Source organism: Periophthalmus magnuspinnatus, chromosome 9 (genome assembly GCF_009829125.3).
Source record: "Periophthalmus magnuspinnatus isolate fPerMag1 chromosome 9, fPerMag1.2.pri, whole genome shotgun sequence".
NCBI lineage: Eukaryota > Metazoa > Chordata > Actinopteri > Gobiiformes > Gobiidae > Periophthalmus > Periophthalmus magnuspinnatus.
Genome location: NC_047134.1, coordinates 14,286,443 through 14,304,974, shown reverse-complemented (window position 1 = coordinate 14,304,974; position 18,532 = coordinate 14,286,443). Strand labels below are relative to the sequence as shown.

General features: G+C 39.0%; 2 protein-coding genes across 3 annotated transcripts in view; both read left to right on the top strand.

Annotated features, from left to right (window-relative positions):
- The window catches only part of abhd17b (abhydrolase domain containing 17B, depalmitoylase), a 13,079-nt gene extending 11,628 nt beyond the window's left edge, over positions 1-1,451 (top strand). The window contains exon 4 of the mRNA XM_033973268.2: positions 250-1,451. Coding sequence (XP_033829159.1) covers positions 250-469 — 220 coding nt within the window. The 3' untranslated portion in view covers positions 470-1,451. The remainder of the gene's footprint in view (positions 1-249) is intronic.
- cemip2 (cell migration inducing hyaluronidase 2) overlaps positions 1-18,532 on the top strand; it is an 18,926-nt gene extending 394 nt beyond the window's left edge. Inside the window, exons 1-24 of one of the 2 annotated variants that reach the window (XM_033973265.2) lie at positions 3,403-3,590; positions 5,271-5,607; positions 6,436-6,576; positions 6,850-7,417; positions 9,164-9,333; positions 9,411-9,602; positions 10,057-10,226; positions 10,830-11,042; positions 11,798-12,003; positions 12,431-12,500; positions 12,873-13,001; positions 13,565-13,653; positions 14,183-14,314; positions 14,442-14,477; positions 14,556-14,711; positions 15,251-15,449; positions 15,812-16,027; positions 16,105-16,316; positions 16,541-16,723; positions 16,803-17,022; positions 17,093-17,194; positions 17,306-17,451; positions 17,519-17,625; positions 17,692-18,532. In XM_033973265.2, coding sequence (XP_033829156.1) covers positions 5,289-5,607; positions 6,436-6,576; positions 6,850-7,417; positions 9,164-9,333; positions 9,411-9,602; positions 10,057-10,226; positions 10,830-11,042; positions 11,798-12,003; positions 12,431-12,500; positions 12,873-13,001; positions 13,565-13,653; positions 14,183-14,314; positions 14,442-14,477; positions 14,556-14,711; positions 15,251-15,449; positions 15,812-16,027; positions 16,105-16,316; positions 16,541-16,723; positions 16,803-17,022; positions 17,093-17,194; positions 17,306-17,451; positions 17,519-17,625; positions 17,692-17,891 — 4,176 coding nt within the window. In that variant the 5' untranslated portion in view covers positions 3,403-3,590; positions 5,271-5,288 and the 3' untranslated portion in view covers positions 17,892-18,532. Of the gene's footprint in view, positions 1-3,402; positions 3,591-5,270; positions 5,608-6,435; positions 6,577-6,849; positions 7,418-9,163; positions 9,334-9,410; positions 9,603-10,056; positions 10,227-10,829; positions 11,043-11,797; positions 12,004-12,430; positions 12,501-12,872; positions 13,002-13,564; positions 13,654-14,182; positions 14,315-14,441; positions 14,478-14,555; positions 14,712-15,250; positions 15,450-15,811; positions 16,028-16,104; positions 16,317-16,540; positions 16,724-16,802; positions 17,023-17,092; positions 17,195-17,305; positions 17,452-17,518; positions 17,626-17,691 lie in introns of those variants that run through there. The other variant, XM_033973266.2, reaches the window with a different exon arrangement.

Sequence of the window (18,532 nt, the reverse complement as noted above, 5' to 3'; positions counted from 1 at the left end):
CACATTTTTAAACAAATGATTTTGTTTTTGACACTGGATGTGACGGAGTGGAGCACTGCTTTTCAGCCAAACCTCCACTCCATAGCTGGTCCCTCATGTTTTTTTTTTTTTTAAAGCAACTCACTAGCTCCCTCCGGTGGTCAGAATAGCCTTTCCTCTGTTATCCACAATCTGTATCATGTAAAGCATCACTTGACAATGCATTTGACTGACTACTTCTCTCTCTCTTCTCCTGTCTCTCGCTCAAAGTATTGATAAGATTTCAAAGGTCACATCCCCGGTCCTGGTGATTCATGGCACAGAAGATGAGGTCATAGACTTCTCCCATGGGCTGGCCCTGTATGAGCGCTGTCAGCGTCCTGTAGAGCCCCTGTGGGTGGAGGGGGCCGGGCACAATGACGTGGAGCTCTATGGACAGTATCTGGAGAGACTGAAACAGTTTGTTTCACATGAACTTGTCAACTTGTAAATTTCCTGAACAGAGTAGAGAAAGGAAAAGCACTGGCTTTTTGAAGAACTTGAAGGACTTTAACACAATTAATATTATTTGACTGTTTGTCAAAGTACTTTTGAGTTTTTGGTAGTAAGCATTCATATCAAGGACCTCTTTTTAAGCTCCGATTCACCTCAGTATATTGTCCATTCCATCTCTGGCAGTTGTAAGCTGTGAAACTCACATAAATGTAGTTTCATATTTTAATGCACATTAATACTGTGTCTGCGTGAGAAAATTGGTGAAGGATGATAAAGCTAGCAACTAAAATCTTGTAGTAGTTGTCGAAAGGAGTGAGTGAGAACATTTCTGCCTTTTTAAAAGATCTGGTTCAAGGTCTTGAAACAAAGTCTGAAGTTGTAAATTGGGCCTTGGTGTTTTTACAAATGTGAACTAAACGGTTTCTGTCAGTTTTGGTCATGCACACTGTACTTTATTTTCCCAATTATTATACATGAAAGCTTTTATGACTCTTATTTGCACATGCCGCTGTTAAAACAAAAATATTATTTACTATGCCAGTGATGCCAAATGTTTGCAATCCTTACATGCAAGTGATTTATGTGAAATATCTTGTTTCAACAAATACAATGCAAGTGATGTTCAGCTCATAGGCTGAGCTATTATTTAATATTGCCCAGTATGAGGAGATTTGACCATTAAAATGTGTGTTTTAAGATTAGTATCTACAGTAAAATAAATAATAAAAGTCAAGAAAAACTGTTGCTGGAGAGAGATTTGCGAATAAATGGGTTACCTCACTTTGAAAGTATTGCCTTGATAAATTAACAGAAAAAGCCCTGAGCCTGATAAGATAATCAGACCTGTGCATTACATGTAAACATGGATATATACTACTGTGACAGAAACTACATACTCATACAACTACTGTAATTGCCATTTGGGACTGAAGATCATTATAATTTAGTAACTATTTTGAGCTGAAATGTTCATTGTTCTCACATATGCTGTGTGTGCGCGCAAAGATAATTAGTCCACAAATAAGTGCCACGGCAACGCCTCAATCAAAGACATGTGTTATGTGTTATCTCAATGTTATGTGTGTGTTATTTCTGACTGATGTCAAAGCTGGAGCTGTCCCTTTTTGTTAATCAAGGTATTAGCCAGCTGCATTTATTGTTGGCAAATTGGCAAGTCATATGCCACTGACTAGCTAATTTGTGCTTTTGCATGTTGACAATGGGCTGGCTGATTTTGATTTCCTTCAAGTATATGATGTATGAAGATATTCATGTCTACAGTAGGCATCTTGGAGACCTTCTCATACTTGAACCTGGAGTTGTTTACAGGTTAAATAATGTTAATACAAATCACTGTAGTCGATTGGTGCTATAATACACCTTCAGGTCTGATTTCTTACAGCTTACAAATCAATTCTGTCTATATTTGTTTTTTTCTAATATGCCTGTTTGCTGTACAACTTTTATTATTATTTTTCAATTGACTACTTGTAGATCAGGGCAAGCCACTATTTAGGCTTTTCATGTGTGTCATCTTTGATTGAATTTTATGTATGACTATTTAAATTATATTAAACATCTATGTCATAACAATATTTACTAACCTGTTGGTACTTTTAAAATGATTAAAGGAAAATAAAATGTCAAAACATCTGTAGGTCTACATGTGTGGTGGCTCAGTATTGTTGTTTCTTTTCTGTTATTTCTCTTCAAACTTAAGTTGATTATTAGCGTCCTAGTGATTGTTGTTTATTGAAATGATGATTTTTTTCATAATATGCAGTGCAGGGGCGGAGTGGAGCTCTGAAATCTACTGGGAGTGTTTGTTATACAGTGGCCCATTACCAAGCTGCCAGCCCTCTTTTTCAGCGTGGTGCCTCACACAAAATAAATATTACCCAACAGATTTTTACAAAAGAAATTGAAAAAAAATAAAATAATAATAAAATAAAAAAATCCCACAAATACTTGTACTCTGCTGGAATTGAAATACTATTTTTTGCCAAATAACATTCGGCTTATTACAATAGTTTGGTGAGATGTCATCTTGGTCTATATATGCTTAAACCTATGCACCAAACAACTCGCCTGTTCTATAATTTTACATGTTATGTAACATCTTTAACTTCAAGTAAAATATTCAATTCAAAGATTAACGGACGACAAAAAAAAATCATTCGAACTCACTGACGCTCTAGACAGGACAGCTTTTTGTGTTTTAGGCAGTTAGTGCATTGTAATTTTAAAACCTATTCACAATAAGGCTCATTCTGCAGTTCGTCGATGCATATGTTTTTATTTTGAAAGGGCCACAGGAAGTGTTTAGTTAAAGTTAACAGCGCCTTGACATAGTAGTATGCGCTGGAGGAATTTTCCGAGGTTTTGGGCTGCATGGGAATAACCACAGAACTTGATGGCCCGTGATGAAAACAGAAAGAAGGATCACCCGCTAACAGCTCCTCAAAGAGCAGCAACAGAACCGGTTTGTGCCGAACGGGAGAGTAAAGCCACGGCCTGGTACCTGGCGTCAACCAAGTACCAAGTTTGCATAGTTTCCTTCCTTACCAGCAGGGGGCAATGTAGTCAAAGCTTGGGTTTAGCCACTCCTTTCTGTCCATGCTACTAGTGGTGCATTCAGTTCACCTCCACCATTACAGTATCCAAACACAATTACATTCACTTATTATGAGTACTTATATACATATAAAAAGGCAATCAATAAAATAAACTAAAATAACACACAAAAATACAAACTAGTATAGATCATTTACAGCACTCGTACCTCAAAGAAGAGAGAATTACAACGTTTTAGTGTCGACTTTATATATTTGAACCGACTTTTTCCGGGTGACATTGAACGCCTGTTTCCCTGGTTTCCCCGAAGCCCCGCCCCTTGTTCCCCCTCGCCGTGAGATGTGGGGCTGATCGACCGATTGAACGACAGCGCAGAGGCAAAAACATCATGTGAAGAACGAAAACTGAACACTAAAAGATCCTGAGAGGTTTAGAGCAAAGGGGAACAATTTGTTTGTTTCACCATAACCGCGGGGGCCAGCGGGGATCGGCGGAAAGTGGATGGAAATACTAGGAAGAGGAGCAGTGCAGTGTAACCAGCGGTAGGTCCCTGGGCTGTTGTGCGCGTTGTGTGAGTGTGATGCGTTTGCTATTGCGCTAACTCAAATGTCTGCCACAAGTAAAGTTTGGATTTCACAATTACTTCAAGGGAAGCTACATCAATGCTTGTTTTGAAAGATTTGCAAGTTGCAGGAGTCAAGTTGCAGATGCTATTCTTGTATCTGAATGGAACACATGCATGATTGTGCTTTTTTGACATTGATTGTTGTTTTTTTTTACATTAGAAAGTTGCTTGCTCTCTTATTATTATTTCTCACTTAATACAATATAGTGTTACCATTATCAGTACTGACTTGCATCAGAATGATTTAGTTATACAGCTGAACTTGCACTGTGAATGTGATGATTAATTTGATTTCCCTGTATCTGTAGGTGTAAATAAGCATGTTTCAGTTTAAAAAGGAAATGCTGCTTCTGTGAATAGTGTTTCCACTGTATTGCATTGCCACACACACACCCACACCCACACACACACGCAATGATCTGTGCCAAGATCATTTAAAGGGATTGTTTTATAGTTGAAGAAAGTCAGGCTTTTTGGTTTCCCAACATCTGTTTGATATTCAGTAGCTCAATATTTAGGAAAGTTGACATGTTTGCCTATGGGGTCCAGAGCAGTCCAGTGATTATGGTCATTTCCAGATGTTGAATAGCCCCTTAGGTGTGTAGGTCCACTGCACTTTCAGCCTTCACATGACAGCCAGTAGCAGAGGAGTAGTAGCCCCTTTTATGGCCAAGAATGTGGTTAAAACCAAGCCAGTGGTGGAATTAAGACAGGAATTGAAAACAGGTCAAATATGTCAAAATAAATCTTTGGTTGAGAATATATCTTACATTACATTAACTAAACAATTACAATGTGGACCTCATGGCTGACATTGGTTACACAGTCATTATTGCGTCAAATGCTTTGTGCTCTAGTCTGAAGTAATGTGACCTATTGCCTTGACAAGACAATGGTCATTTGTGAGATAGTGGCATTGTTTGAGACCAAGAATGTGATTGTATGTGCTAACAAACACAAAAAAACATGAAGACAAAACTTAAACTACAATTCTGTATTTTTCTTAAGTGGCACCATTTTTCTATCTATTTGACTATGAAAACACCAGGCAGCAATGTGGCACATGCTGTTCTGATTTAAAAGTGCTTTCTAAGCCCTTTTTCTGCTGTGTCATTTCCTTCAGCCCCATGTGCAGGTGTTCCCTAACATGACCTCTGTGTGTGTCCACTGCTGGAGTTGTCTGTTTTACATTCCTCTATGGTGAAAATATCGAACCTTGGCACTCTTGTATTACATCCCTACTGTAATGGATGCCACCTGTTTTAGCTTTGTTTACATAGATAGAGTACCAAGTGACTGAGTACTTGCAGCACAGTTACTATGAAGAGCAGGCAGCCGTCAGTGTCACTGTATCCTATTGAAAAGAGCCCGAGGATAAGTGGTTCTTTTCGGGGGTGAGTAGATTAATAGTGTTTAACAAGTCCCAGGATTGTTAGCTGGAGGTACAAACATGAGATACTTCAAGAGTGTTTTTGTGTTTCCCCAGAGTCAGCCGTTTTTTGCCTCCCACTGTTTCACTCTCTTTAACAGGCTCCTTTTAGGGTCTTCTTCTTAAACTTTCTTTTGCTTTTTCATTTACTTACTCTGTCTTTTATAGGTGGCAGACATATAGACAATGCCTACGAGTGATGGCCAAGGCAGATACCCAGTTTTTGCGGCCCCGCCCCCTGGCAACCACCAGAGATCACCTGGTTACGTGCCCGGACGGGTGGTACCGGTCCGATCACCACCTCCAGCCAAGGCCCCCCCACCTCCCCCGATAAAACCTCATGGTCCACCCCCACAGAGACCTGCCCCGTACAGCCGGACAGAGGACAGACGTCAGAATTTACAAAGAAGAAAGAACACACTCATTTGTTTTGGGGCCTCCATGTGCACTTTCCTCCTGTCACTTATTCTCATCTTCAGCCTCTCAAAGCATGATGTGCTGGATGGTGAGTATTGAAATTAATTACCACAACTACAATACAGTGTTATAGTTGAAGACAAGTGTGTCAGTGTATCAATCAATTTCAACAATGAGAAATTATGAAAAATGCCTGATGAGCATAGAAATGTAAAAAGCCCAGGCATTGTGCAAAATATAAGCCAAGATTCAAGATTTTCTACTTCAGTGGTATATGTAGGTTAAAGCGATGTTATAAAATCCAAAAGCTTAATCTGCATTCTGGGTCCTGAGCTTGAATTTAGTTTAGTTTATTTATTTATCTATTGGGAACAACACACATAAAAAACTGACCTACACAAAGAGGTAATGTGTTTGTGCCAGGCTATAGCAAAATTGCTGATTTCCACTTTCAGTCCCTAGACAGGTTGACGTCATAAATGGCGTACATGCAATCATTCATCCAGTCTCAATATCAAACACCACATCTATACACTATTCGCATATACAATTCATGTATTCATGAATTAAAGCTAGAACAAAAGAAGGGTTACTCCCAGTTACTTATTTCTCACTACATGACGTGATTCTACAGGACACAAGTGCTTCTTCATACTTCCTCTTTTGACTTTGTGCCTTGTGACCATGTGGTACAAAATTAAAGAAATTAGAATTCAAACTACTATCTGGAACCTTTCTTTGGTGTTCTATATGATTAAAGAACACATGTAAACTACTTACTTTTAGTAAAATTTGTGCATTTTACATTTAGTCAAAAATACTGATCTTGTGTGTACCTCAGTGCTGACCTCTTACTTTTACATTCTACTTTTACACATTACTTGTTTATATGCTAATTGTGTGCTTTTCTTAACAGAAAATTGTCCAGATCATAATCCTTCTCTGAGCAGCTGGAATCCAGGCCATCGACCAGACAAGTCCATTGTCGTCAGAAAGGGACATTTATTTAGACTAGAAACCTCTGCTACGTTTCTATCCCTAACAATCCAATCAGGAGGTAGGAAAATTACAGCTTTCTACCAATCAGTGTTACACTGTTTAACTTTTTTGTGATGTCCATTGGACTGAGAGTTGCGCTGACATCACTCCAAAAGGACAATTGGCTAAACGGAGAATGTCATCATCATTAAAGCTGTGTTTGAAGTGGCTCTTTTTCAGTAACATTGGAAATTGTAATTACACAGTGGTTCAACAGTCCTGCCTATCTTTTTGTTGCCATTGCTTTTACTTTTAGTAATAAGTAAGTAATTAATTTACATGTCTATTGCAGGCAGAGTAGTTTTTGCAGACAGCCCTGATGGAGCCAAAAACATAACCCTCAGAACTGGGTACATCCTCATAGAAGATGGTGGAGCTCTGCACATTGGCGGTCCCAAATGTCGATATCGTTCTCATGCATCTATCGCACTGATGGGTCGCTCAGACAGCCAAGCTCTCGTCGATGTACCTATCTTTGGCCGCAAGTTCATTGGGGTCATGAGTGGTGCAGTGCTGGAACTGCATGGCACTGAAAGAATCTCCTGGTCTCTGCTAACTCGCACCATCCCAGTTTCTGGTTTATCCACTGGAGGTTATGCTTTACAACAAAACTTTAGCCGAGGCATTAATCTGCGTGTGGTGGACCAGGACACCTCTGCTGTCCTGTTGTTTGAGCGCTACGACACTCATGATTCCCGTAATGACAGTCACCGGCTCACGCAGCTGCTCAGGGATCTGCCTGAAGGACGAATTGTGGCACTGGCTGTAGGAGATTCAGCTGTTAAGAGTCTTCTGGATGAGACCAAGAAGGCCATTGAAGAGAGGCTGGGGAGCAGCTATGTCTATGAACTCAAGTACAGGTAAATAATCCCTTCGCGTTAATGCAGGGATCTTGTATCAGCCGCACTGCAGTATTTCTACATGCAGTAGTTTGCTTCATGTACTGTAATACTATATTATGTTGCCATGCATCATTTATTATTTCACAAATGACATCTGGACTCCGTGTACTGTGTCAAAGCCCTGTAAAGTTCTGAGTTTGTTATGGTTCTCAGAGGTGTGGGGCCTTGAGTGTTTGTTAATTTTAGGTCCTTTGGGGCCAATTAAGATGGTTTATTATGGGATGGATCTTTGTTCAGAGGATGTACTTGCCTCCTCCTCGTGTAAGTGCAGAAATTATTATTTTTTATTTAAAATGCCTCCCTAAGGACTATATATCTGTCTTCCTGTTTTTATGCTGTTATTGCAGAAATGCAGTCTGCCAGGACAGGAAGCATGCACCGGGTAAAGGGGTTAAGGGGTTAACACACGAGAAACACACATTATGATTTAGCCCAGCAATACAAAGTTTGATTTAGTCTCAAAAACCCATTGGAACTATATACCTATATACTAGAACTATGTATTGTATGCCTCCTGGTATATCTGCTGAGTTGCACAAGTATTTTTTTTTTAATGGAAACCTGTGTATGTTATTTCTAGCTTAGTTATGTACTGTTTTAAAAAGCCAAGTGGTAGACTACATTCTCCAGTATCACATTTCACCACTGGGGGCTGGTTTCAAGTCTGTACAGCGCAGTTGCCTCTTGTGTAGTCTAGTCTTTCTGAATGCATCAGACCAAGCCTAGTAACCTTTGTCAGAGTCAAATGATAAGACTCACTGCTCACTCATTGGTTTATTTTTATTTAACAAGGCATATTAGACCTGGCTTACTGCGGATCTATCAGCAACACATTGAATCACAAGAATTCAAGCAGTTCTTTAAAGCAATGATAAAGTATGACATAGGATGTAATTTTCACCTTACACATTTTTATTTTGTACCTTTGTGCCCAATAACTCCCTAATGGCACTGGCAGCAAACAAACATTTCCTGTAGTTCTGTCATCAGTGTCATCGACCCTTCCTGACGCACCCTATTCCTTGACGCTCTATGACTACAATAGCTTTTCCAACTAAACTTAAATGGAATAATCTACATAAAACTGAGAAATTACTTTAACCATCACATCATTGCCCCAAAATAAAGTAAACATTACTAGTTTGCAAAGTATACTTTTACTGTTTGTTTTCAGATTATCTAAATGTTACTTATAGTTATATGTTACTTAAAGTTATATGTTTTGCAGGTATTGTTTTCTTGCTTTGCCAAGTTGTAAAATAGCATCAGTAAAGGTCAGGAATGTTAGGACATGTTTTCAAAGCAATTTTTTAAAACCAAGAAACAAATGACCTTCAAGCACACAATGTTGCCTATCTATAGTTTTATCTAAGTTGTTTCCTGTGTTCATAAGGCTTACAGTGTGAGGCATTTAAAGACTTCTGACATTTAATGTGAATGTCATCTTAATCACTGTCACACCCACACCCAGTCCCTTTTGATACCACCAGGACCCCACCTAAATAATGTCATTAACTTTAAATAAGATTAGTGTCTTTTAAAGGAAAAAAGACCAAGAGAGTTGTAAAGAATTTATATTATTTTGGACTACAGATTCCACACATGCCTGTACTATTGCTACATAGTATGAATGTTTATATCATAGCATAAAAATGATTTCTAGCATTAACATATTTGACTCCAACATGTTCACTGTATTTGCAGGCAGGCATGGGCCCTGGTGTCAGTGGTTGGTGGTGGTAATGCTTCTTGTTCAGAGGATGTAAAGGAACATGAAAACCATGAAACTGCTGGCCAAGCTTGGGCAACACGCAACTTCACAACTGTCAATGGAGTGGGCTTTTCTGTCAGTGCCTACAGTGAATGGAAAAATGGTAAAGAGCAATATAACATTAAAGTCAGTTAATGAATTATTTTCATTACCTGTAACAATACCTTCTGTTTTGTTCAGGGGTTGCTATCTCAGGCTTCCAGATAGATGCTCTTGACCAGGTTGTGTTGAATCTTCAGGATGAAGTACAGAAAAGTTGGAAACCTGGTGATCAAGTGGTTGTGGCCAGTACTGACTACTCCATGTACCAAGCAGAGGAGTTCACCCTGCTGCCCTGCCCTCACTGCAACAGCAGACAAGTTAGGATACAAGGTGTGAGAGAGGTCATTCTTCCCATTCAGTGCTATTACTATTGTTTTTGCTTTGAAATAGTTGTACATAGAGTTGCAGATTATTTTGGTATTTAGAGGAAAAAGTCTATTTATAAATGTAACGGTTATAAATGTTTCCATCCATATTGCTTCCTGTCCTGAGAGAATGCTTGTCAACCGATGTCAACTCCCTCTCTTTAGAGAAAGTTGCATTGTGCTTTTATTACCCTAAAAAAACACAACTACTAGTGTGCCTCTTAAAGGGAACTGTTCAGGATTTGAAAATTAAATTAAATATATTATTATTAAATATAGCTCTGGTCAGTGTGGTCAATAGTTTCCAAGTATCAACGATTCTATCTTAGTTTCCTTTAGTCGTCATTGTTATAAAAGTTAGTTCAACTGGGGTGTGTTTTTATTCATTGAGTCAATATTATTATGTGTATGTCTTTTAGGAAAACCACAGTATAACCATGTGGGAGAAATTTTAGATGGCATTGATATGCGTGCTGAGGTCGCTCTACTCTCCAGAAATATTATCATCTATGGAGAAATGGAAAACGTTTGTTATGGAGACAATCTGTGCCAATTCTTTAACCATGATACATTTGGAGGCCATATCAAGGTTTGTTCTGTGTTCATTCCATTTTATTCACAAATTTCAACCCCAAGTCATTTTTCATACTCTGTAATGTAACTAATAAGTTAGGATATAACCATAAGTGTGATATTGAGATCTATGATATCATGGACTGTTTCAACATATTAGATTGCATATTTATTTAACATGCCACTGCTGATACAATAGAGGGAAATTAGGGCAGTGGGTGAGTGAAAGGGGTGGCCAATATTTTAACAAGAACCAGACTGCATGGATTATGCCATATTCACAAAAGACCTCCTATTGAGTTTAGTACACTAAGAAACACTATCTTCATTTTTGCATTCATCTTCTGGTTCTTTTTATTGGTTAGTCTGCATCTGCGTGTCTAAAGATCTATTGGTTTGATCATTTCATGTTTGAAATGAATAAGCTCTGTGCTGTTGACTCATTCTTGTTCACTGCCAAGTAAACTGTAGTTCATAATCCACAAAGGATTTGGAGAATTCATAGTGACCCCATATACAGTATACACTGGAAACTCTGACTCTGCGCTTATACATATTCATAAGATCATTTTTGTTTTAGTCATTGAATGTTTGTTATTTGCTCCTCTCCCCCTGACAGATCCTTGGTAACTTTTCCTCAGTTCATCTTTCCCATGTGGAGCTTAAGAACATGGGCCAGCAGCGGGAGAGGGGCCGTTACCCATTGCATTTCCACATGTGTGGAGACGTGGACCGGAAAGGAGGCTACTGGGAGCCCACATATGTAGATGGACTCTCAATACACCACTCTTTTTCACGCTGCCTTTCTATTCATGCCACCAATGGTTTGCTGGTTCGTAGTATTTTATTTTTTGTTTATGTAATGTGTGTTTTAATGTACATGAATGGTGCTCAAGCGACAAGGTCATGTTTAAAAATTATTATCATCATACAAATTAATCATAATGGCCCCAGGTTAAATATTCAGCTATGATTTCTTGTGGCGGTGGTTGTTTAGCATTTTTCCTTATGATGTGCTCACAGTTGTTCTGATTTGGTTACTTATTCATGTTGTGGTATTCAGAATACAGTTCCTAAAATCAAAGGAATATATGGCAGTATTTTATTTAAATTGTCCCTAGGGGATGAATAAAGTTATTTCATTGATTGATCAAGACTTCAAATGGCATGATTTTAGTGAGAAAAAAAGACAACACAGCTCCTTTGGCGAGTGCATGTATGAAAATACATTTTAATGTAAGTATTCTGTAACTGAATACATTTTGAAAGTATTCTGCCCAACACTCTATGAGCAAGTGTGACCACAGCCAATAACTCCCTGTTGACATAAAGCAGTGACCGGTCAAGTACTTGATCTTAGTTTTCCAAACATCCGCCCTTAATCCATTGTTGAAGTGTGATCTGTCAACTGTCAGATAACATTGTTTAAAATTATTGGCTTCAGCAATTCCGCTTCTGCTTGCCCCTCTGTTTTTGTGCTCCTGATACTGTTCTCACTGGGGCTGTGGGATATGATGAATATTTTGAACATGAGTGATTTTAAAAACTAACTAACTAACTAATTTTGTTTTTGCAACTTTTGTTTAGGTGAAAAACACAGTGGGTTATGACACCCTGGGCCACTGCTTCTTTCTGGAGGATGGTATTGAACAACGAAACACTTTCTACCATAACCTTGGCATGCTCACACGGCCAGGGACTCTGCTGCCCACTGACCGCAATGAGACGCTCTGCACAAGCATCCGGGACAAAGTCTATAAGGGCTATACTCCCTCTCCCAGTACAGAATGCAAGTAAGTGGCTATAAAGTACTATTTTTTAATATTTTATGACAAAGTATATCTGCCCATTGTAAACTATTGTTAGCATGACAACATATACAAATTATTTTTTTTACTTGGCTGAAACAGTCCATATTAATGAGCATGCACAAGTTACTTGATTGTAGCCAGGGGATGATATTTATCTCATTCTCACAAAAACTGATCTTGTAGTGAGCGCATTTGATTTGATTGGAACAAGTTTCTTAGTCTGCCATCTGCTGAATTGTTTTTTATTAGTGCAGCTTCCTTTGGTGTTTTTGTTGGACAGTCTCAGTGGGTTTAAATTTTCAAAAGCTTTCATCTTTGTTCTACATTGTCATTTGTTTCTCATCTCAAATGCGTATATAATGTGCTTTCTGTGCTCATTTTTCACTTTGTGTCCTGGGGTCGTTTACAGGGCGGTTTCAACATTCTGGATTGCCAACCCAAACAACAACCTTATCAGTAATGCAGCTGCTGGTTCACAGGTAATAAAAGTAGCTTTACACATAACACCTTGTTTGGATACGACAAAATGACAAATAAGGCCCATGTGATTTAAAATAAGCTACATGTTCTGCACTACTCATAACAAGTGCATACATCATTAAAATGGATTTAACATAGGAGTGGCATTTATGTGTTTTAGCCCTGGCAGAGGGAGGGCACAAGCAGGGTACTAGCTGTGCTTATTATCAAGTGGGGTCATGTCTGAGGTATTTGGGTTGTCTGTAGGTAATAACCACAGAATTAGACTTTTATGAGCTGCTAAGCCACTATAAATATTCCACCTTAGCTTCATTTTCTGTGATTATGTGCGTGTTTTGTCATTGGGTAATGCTAAATCTTTGTTGTTATAGGATGCTGGCATATGGTTTGTTTTCCATAGCACTTCCACTGGTGACTCTCATGGACTAGTACCAGAAACCAAAGCAGAGCTCACTCCTCTTGGTGTTTTCTACAACAATCGGGTACACTCTAATTTTAAGGTATGCTCCCCACCTATTCCGAACAAACGATACATTTGTAAATTAGCTGTTATATAAATTGACAAAAGGTAGCCTGTACTTTAGCACCTTTTCCCCACTTGTACCCCAAAATACAAGAAGAGAGAAGTAGTATTTTGGCACTCACACATCTGCGTTGCACAATAGCACCTTGTTGTGTAATGACAGACGTCAGACAGGTAAACTGTAAGTTCTTTGTCAAGTCTTAGCTGCTCTGAGTGAAGGCTATGACCAGTTTATACCACTGGCCAACTCCGAGCACAGTGTTCAGTACATACAGCAAGTGTATGTACTATTTCTGTAGTACATTGAATATGGTTAATTTGTGTTGGTTAGCCTTATAGATTATTCACAGATGTGTCCCACTTCCTCATTTTCAACAGCAATTCTGTAGCTATGTTTTTGAACTAAGTTTATTTTGTTAGTAACTCTTAACCCAAAATAAACTCATGGTCAACATTCATGTGGTGCAACAGGAGCATGCCTGTTCTGTCTTGGATCTCCATCTGTAATATTAAGAATATTTGGATGCTACTTCCTTGTAGGCAGGCCTCTTCATTGATAAAGGAGTGAAGACCTCCAATTATAGTGCTGCTGACCCCAGAGAATATCTGTGCCTGGACAACAATGCTAGGTTTGTATTATGTACATTGCTGTAATGGCTATAACATTATAGAGCATTTTTGTTGCTAAATTCCACACCTGACTATGCTGCATGTTGTATCTGTTTGAATTTCCTTCAAAATGATTAAGCATTTGCACCGTTTTATGTTACACTCTGTAAATGTTTAGGTATCTGTGGTTTACTAATGTATTTGTGTAAGCCACTGCCAATAACTGTAAATAAATCAAGCAATAGTTAAGTATTCCTCCAGAACGATCAATCCATTGACCAATCTAAGATAGTGGGCCTTGTGACTACATTTAAAGGGAACCTCCTTTGGGTTTGTGTTGACAGAGAAAACAAGGCTTCACAGATAGAGTTTCCAGGCTTCGGTACCTTACCCAAACATTGCTCTGCGCTAGACGGAAAAAATCTTACATGTCCACTGAGACTGCTGACCACTCAGTGTATGTGAATGTGCAGTTAGTATGAGGAGTGTGAGAAAAAAGGGGACTTTTGTGACTCATTGGAGATGCATTTAAATCTTAACTTTTTATAGATTTCGTCCTCATGAAAATGCTGATCCAAGTCGACCTCGAGTGTCAGCTGTAATTGACACATTGATCTCCTTCAAGAACAATGACTTGGGCGCCTGGATCAGAGGCGGTGACATAGTCATTCAGAACTCTGGGTAAGACATGTAACCACACACAGTCTTATACAATTTTTACTTATACAAACTTATACAATTCTTATACAATAAATATGAATAATAATGATAAATTGGATAGATTAATATATTTATTTCCTATCTACAGTTTTGCAGACAACGGAGTGGGACTGTCCTTTGCTAGGTAAAAGACAATAAAGCCCTTTATAATCTTGATGCACCAGCATGATGAGCTAATGATGTGATTTTAATCATTTTACAGTGATGGAAGTTACCCTAAGGATGAAGGGTCCAGTCAGGAGGTGACACAGTCCCTATTTGTAGGTGAAAGTCCAAACAGGGGAACCATTGGGGGACAAAATAAATACTGGGGCCAAGGAGGAGTGGATGGAAAGAATAGGACGCTGCCCAGAAACAGGTGAGAGCAGGCAATAGCAAGTCAAACTATTTAAACATATGTTTATGTTACTGGATCAGTGTCTAGTGTGTAGCTTACACATTCAAGGTAAACACAGACATTTGATCCCTGAATACAAACACATCCCTACTGATTTAGCCATGGACGTTTTTATACTGCAGTATATGAGTGAATGCTGCACATTTTCACTATACTGAATCCTACGTACATGTTTATTGGAATAACATTTTATTACCTGCGTTTTAATAGTAATGCTCTTTTCAATTAAGCAAAAACTTGATTTTATGGTTTAGTTGCATTTTAAAAAATTTCTTTACACACGTCATTGCGATTACATCAACATCTGCCCTCTGCATAAATTGAAATTTTCAACCAAATAAATATTACACAGACAGTTAACATGTTAAAGTTCATGTTATTTGTAAGATTTCTTTTAGCACAGCTGACTCTGGGCATTGTGGTTTGTCATTTAATTGCAACATCCAGGACACCAAATTTAGATGCATTATCTCATAATGTTGCAAATATTTTCTTTTTAGGACGTTTCCAATACGAGGATTCCAGATCTATGATGGCCCTGTACGGCTCACACAGAGTACTTTTCGGGGGTTTGTGCCCAGAGCTGAGCGCAACACCAGTGTAGTGGAGCGCTACACAAGTGCAGTGGGATTTAACCTGAAGAATACTTGGCAACTAACGCCCCGCAACAACTTGTCCCAGCTGGAATTTCACCACACTGTAAGCACATATGCATAATTGTATCTTCTGGATTTTTTTCTTTATCCTTTTTGATTGAATTGCAACTCCAATCAAGCCTAAATACTAATAGTATTTAATGTCTGGCTTTCACCACAGTCATGTGTTGATAGTTTTTTGTTCAGAGTTACTGAGGTGGCCCTCTGTTGCTGTGTGATTGACAGAAACTGGAGTCATTCCAAACCCCAAGCCAATGCAACTGTGTTTGCAAAGCACTGAGGCCCTCTAGTGACTGCATTATGTACTATACTACCCAAGTTTTGCAGCTTTCTCTAATGTATTAAATAATCCTTCTGGTGCTTGTTTTATTTTTTTGTAATAGTGTTGTACCTTACAATTTACAGGTGCGTCTGCGAGCATTCTTTGGGCATCCTGGTCAGTGGTTTGAGGAAAATGACCTGGATGGAGACAAGAACTCCATCTTTCACGATGTGGATGGTTCAGTCACAGGTTACAGAGACACATATGTAGGAAGAGCAGACAATTACCTAATTCAGCATCCAACCTGCATCAGTATACTGCGGTGGAATGCAGTGGTTTGCAGTGGTCAATATGCTCAGGTACAGTTTCAATCTGACCTGCAACATGTTTGGTTTGTTTTTATAAATTTATTGGTACCTATGCCTATGTTTCTCAGGTGTATATACAAACTCAGGGAGCCCCCAGTCTTACCCTGTCCATCAACCGAGATGAATATCCAAAATCACCCCTGGTACTGAGAGGGATTAACCGCCAGGGGGCACTATCACAGCAATACCAGCCTATCCTGATGATGAGCAAGAGCTACACGCTACACTGGAGTGGACCTGCTCCCAGAGAGGTGGTCCTTTCTCTGATTAACTTCAACAAGTGAGTTTTAACAATATTAATGTGTTTTCAAAATGTATTTACTGTATTACTGGTATATTGTTCTGCCAAATGTGTTTCTATGAACATTGTTGCCTGTTTGCAAGAAACATGGCAAATATTCCCTTTAATGTTTGTATCATGATGACTGTACTTGATCTCTATATGTCCTTTACAATATTATGACATTAAATGAAAGCATGGATTCTTCTTCCTCTGTCTTTTAGAGATGACTGGGTTCTTGTGGGTTTGTGTTACCAACCTGACACAGCCTTTCAGATCATGGCTGACATCAACGACAGACAAAGCAACACATTTGATGACCTCACAGACTATGGCACAGTTTCATCCCTTGAGGAGCTGCAAAAGAGGCCAAGAGAAAGAAAATATTTCTTTGATCAAAACACAGGGTCAGTAAATTAAGGTTGCACTTCAGTAAAAAATTGGTTTCTTTTAATCTCTTATTACTGATTCCTCCACACTATTCAGCTTGTTGTGGCTTTATCTTCGGGCACGGCACAGCAGAGACGGTCACAGCTATTGTTCTGTAAAAGGTTGTGAGAGAGTGAAGGTTCTGGCCACCACAACCTCCAAACAGACATGTAACTGTACAACCAAAGCCTACCCCAAGTATGAAAAGTCACCCTCCGCTACAGTGCCCATGCCACCTCTGAGCACTGAGCCATGCCAGAACTGTGGAGCTAAACAGGTATGTGTGTTCAGTGGAGTAACTTGTGTTGTAGATCGCTCATTGACATTTTCACATTTTTGTATCTTAGACTGTATTTTCCAGTGAACCATGGACAGCTTATCTCCATACCCAAGTCAAGTCTCTCAGTAGCACAGAGCAGCAAATGGGAGACAACAGCTCTTTCATCACAGTAAGCAGACTTAGTCGAATAATACAAAATCCAGCCGCATTTGGTCTGCCTGGAATATTACAGCATTTTTAGATTAAATCTGCATCAACATTTATTCATTTTCCCTACCAGGTGAACAAGGTAACCATGGCCTTCTCTCAGTCTGGCTATTTTGTGGTATCTGTGGATGCCTGTTCTGGTAAAGTGATCAAGAACACCTTGTTTGGAAAAATGGACTCCAAAATGGAACAGCATCTAAAAACAGGAATACCAAAGAGGTAAAGAGAAATTTGTTCATATCTGTGTACAAGTGTTAACAGAGCTAATGCCCTGTTCTCCCTCCAGGTCAATAGTACTTATGGCTACAAGAGGGCAATTAGATGGTGTGGCCAAGTTAGCACAGTATCTAGTCTCCCTTGGTTTGGCCAAAGCTGCTCATCTACATGATAAAGGTGTGGTATTCATGTTATGGAATATAGATGTTCTATACATGCTTATTCTCTTTCATTCCTTCACAGAGAGTGTGGCCCTCTGGGCTTTTCAAGGAGGTTCTACAGCACCTCCATGGGTGAGACTTCAGGCCAGCCGGGGGACTGATTTCTTGGGTGTTCAGGAGCGCTACCTGCCTCTGGCTTGGGCGTCGTATGGATGTCCACAGCCTAGTGCCCCAACACGCAAAGACCTAGAACTACTCAAAGCAGCCACAGAAACACAGTGACCAATATGAACCACAGAGATATTGTTGCACAAACTACACCAACACACAACCAGCTGATGAATGTGAACTTCTGAACCTTTAATTTATTATAAAACAAACTGTATACCATTTCAAGAGGAAGGTATTTGTAACTAGGATTCTTTTTTATGTTGTAATTGAGTTTTGTATCTTTAAATCTTTAATGATGCTCAGCGCAGATGACTCAATGCACTTTCTGTTAAAGACACAACTTCCCCTTTACAAACTGAAATGACCACATCATTATTTATTAAGTATAACAAAAACTGATACCAGTTTTACTGAAAAGGGAAGCATACATTTAAAAAAAAGTGCTAAACTCTTCTGTTCACAAATGTTATTTATTATCAAAGAGATTTTAGCCTAACAAAGGAGAAGTACCACTGCAAGTGTCATTTTACACAGCCTCTCCTTTAACAATTCATACATATGTAGTTGTAGTCGATGACTGTAACACCAAAATATTGGAACTGGAAACCTGATCATCGTGCAGCTGCAATCTACGTGTTATAGCACCTTTATGGATTCCTACATGGATTTACTGGATTATTCCATATGTTCCTTTATTTACAGTGCTGGCCACAGAGGCAGCATTGGTGTATGTATATATGTGTATACAATAT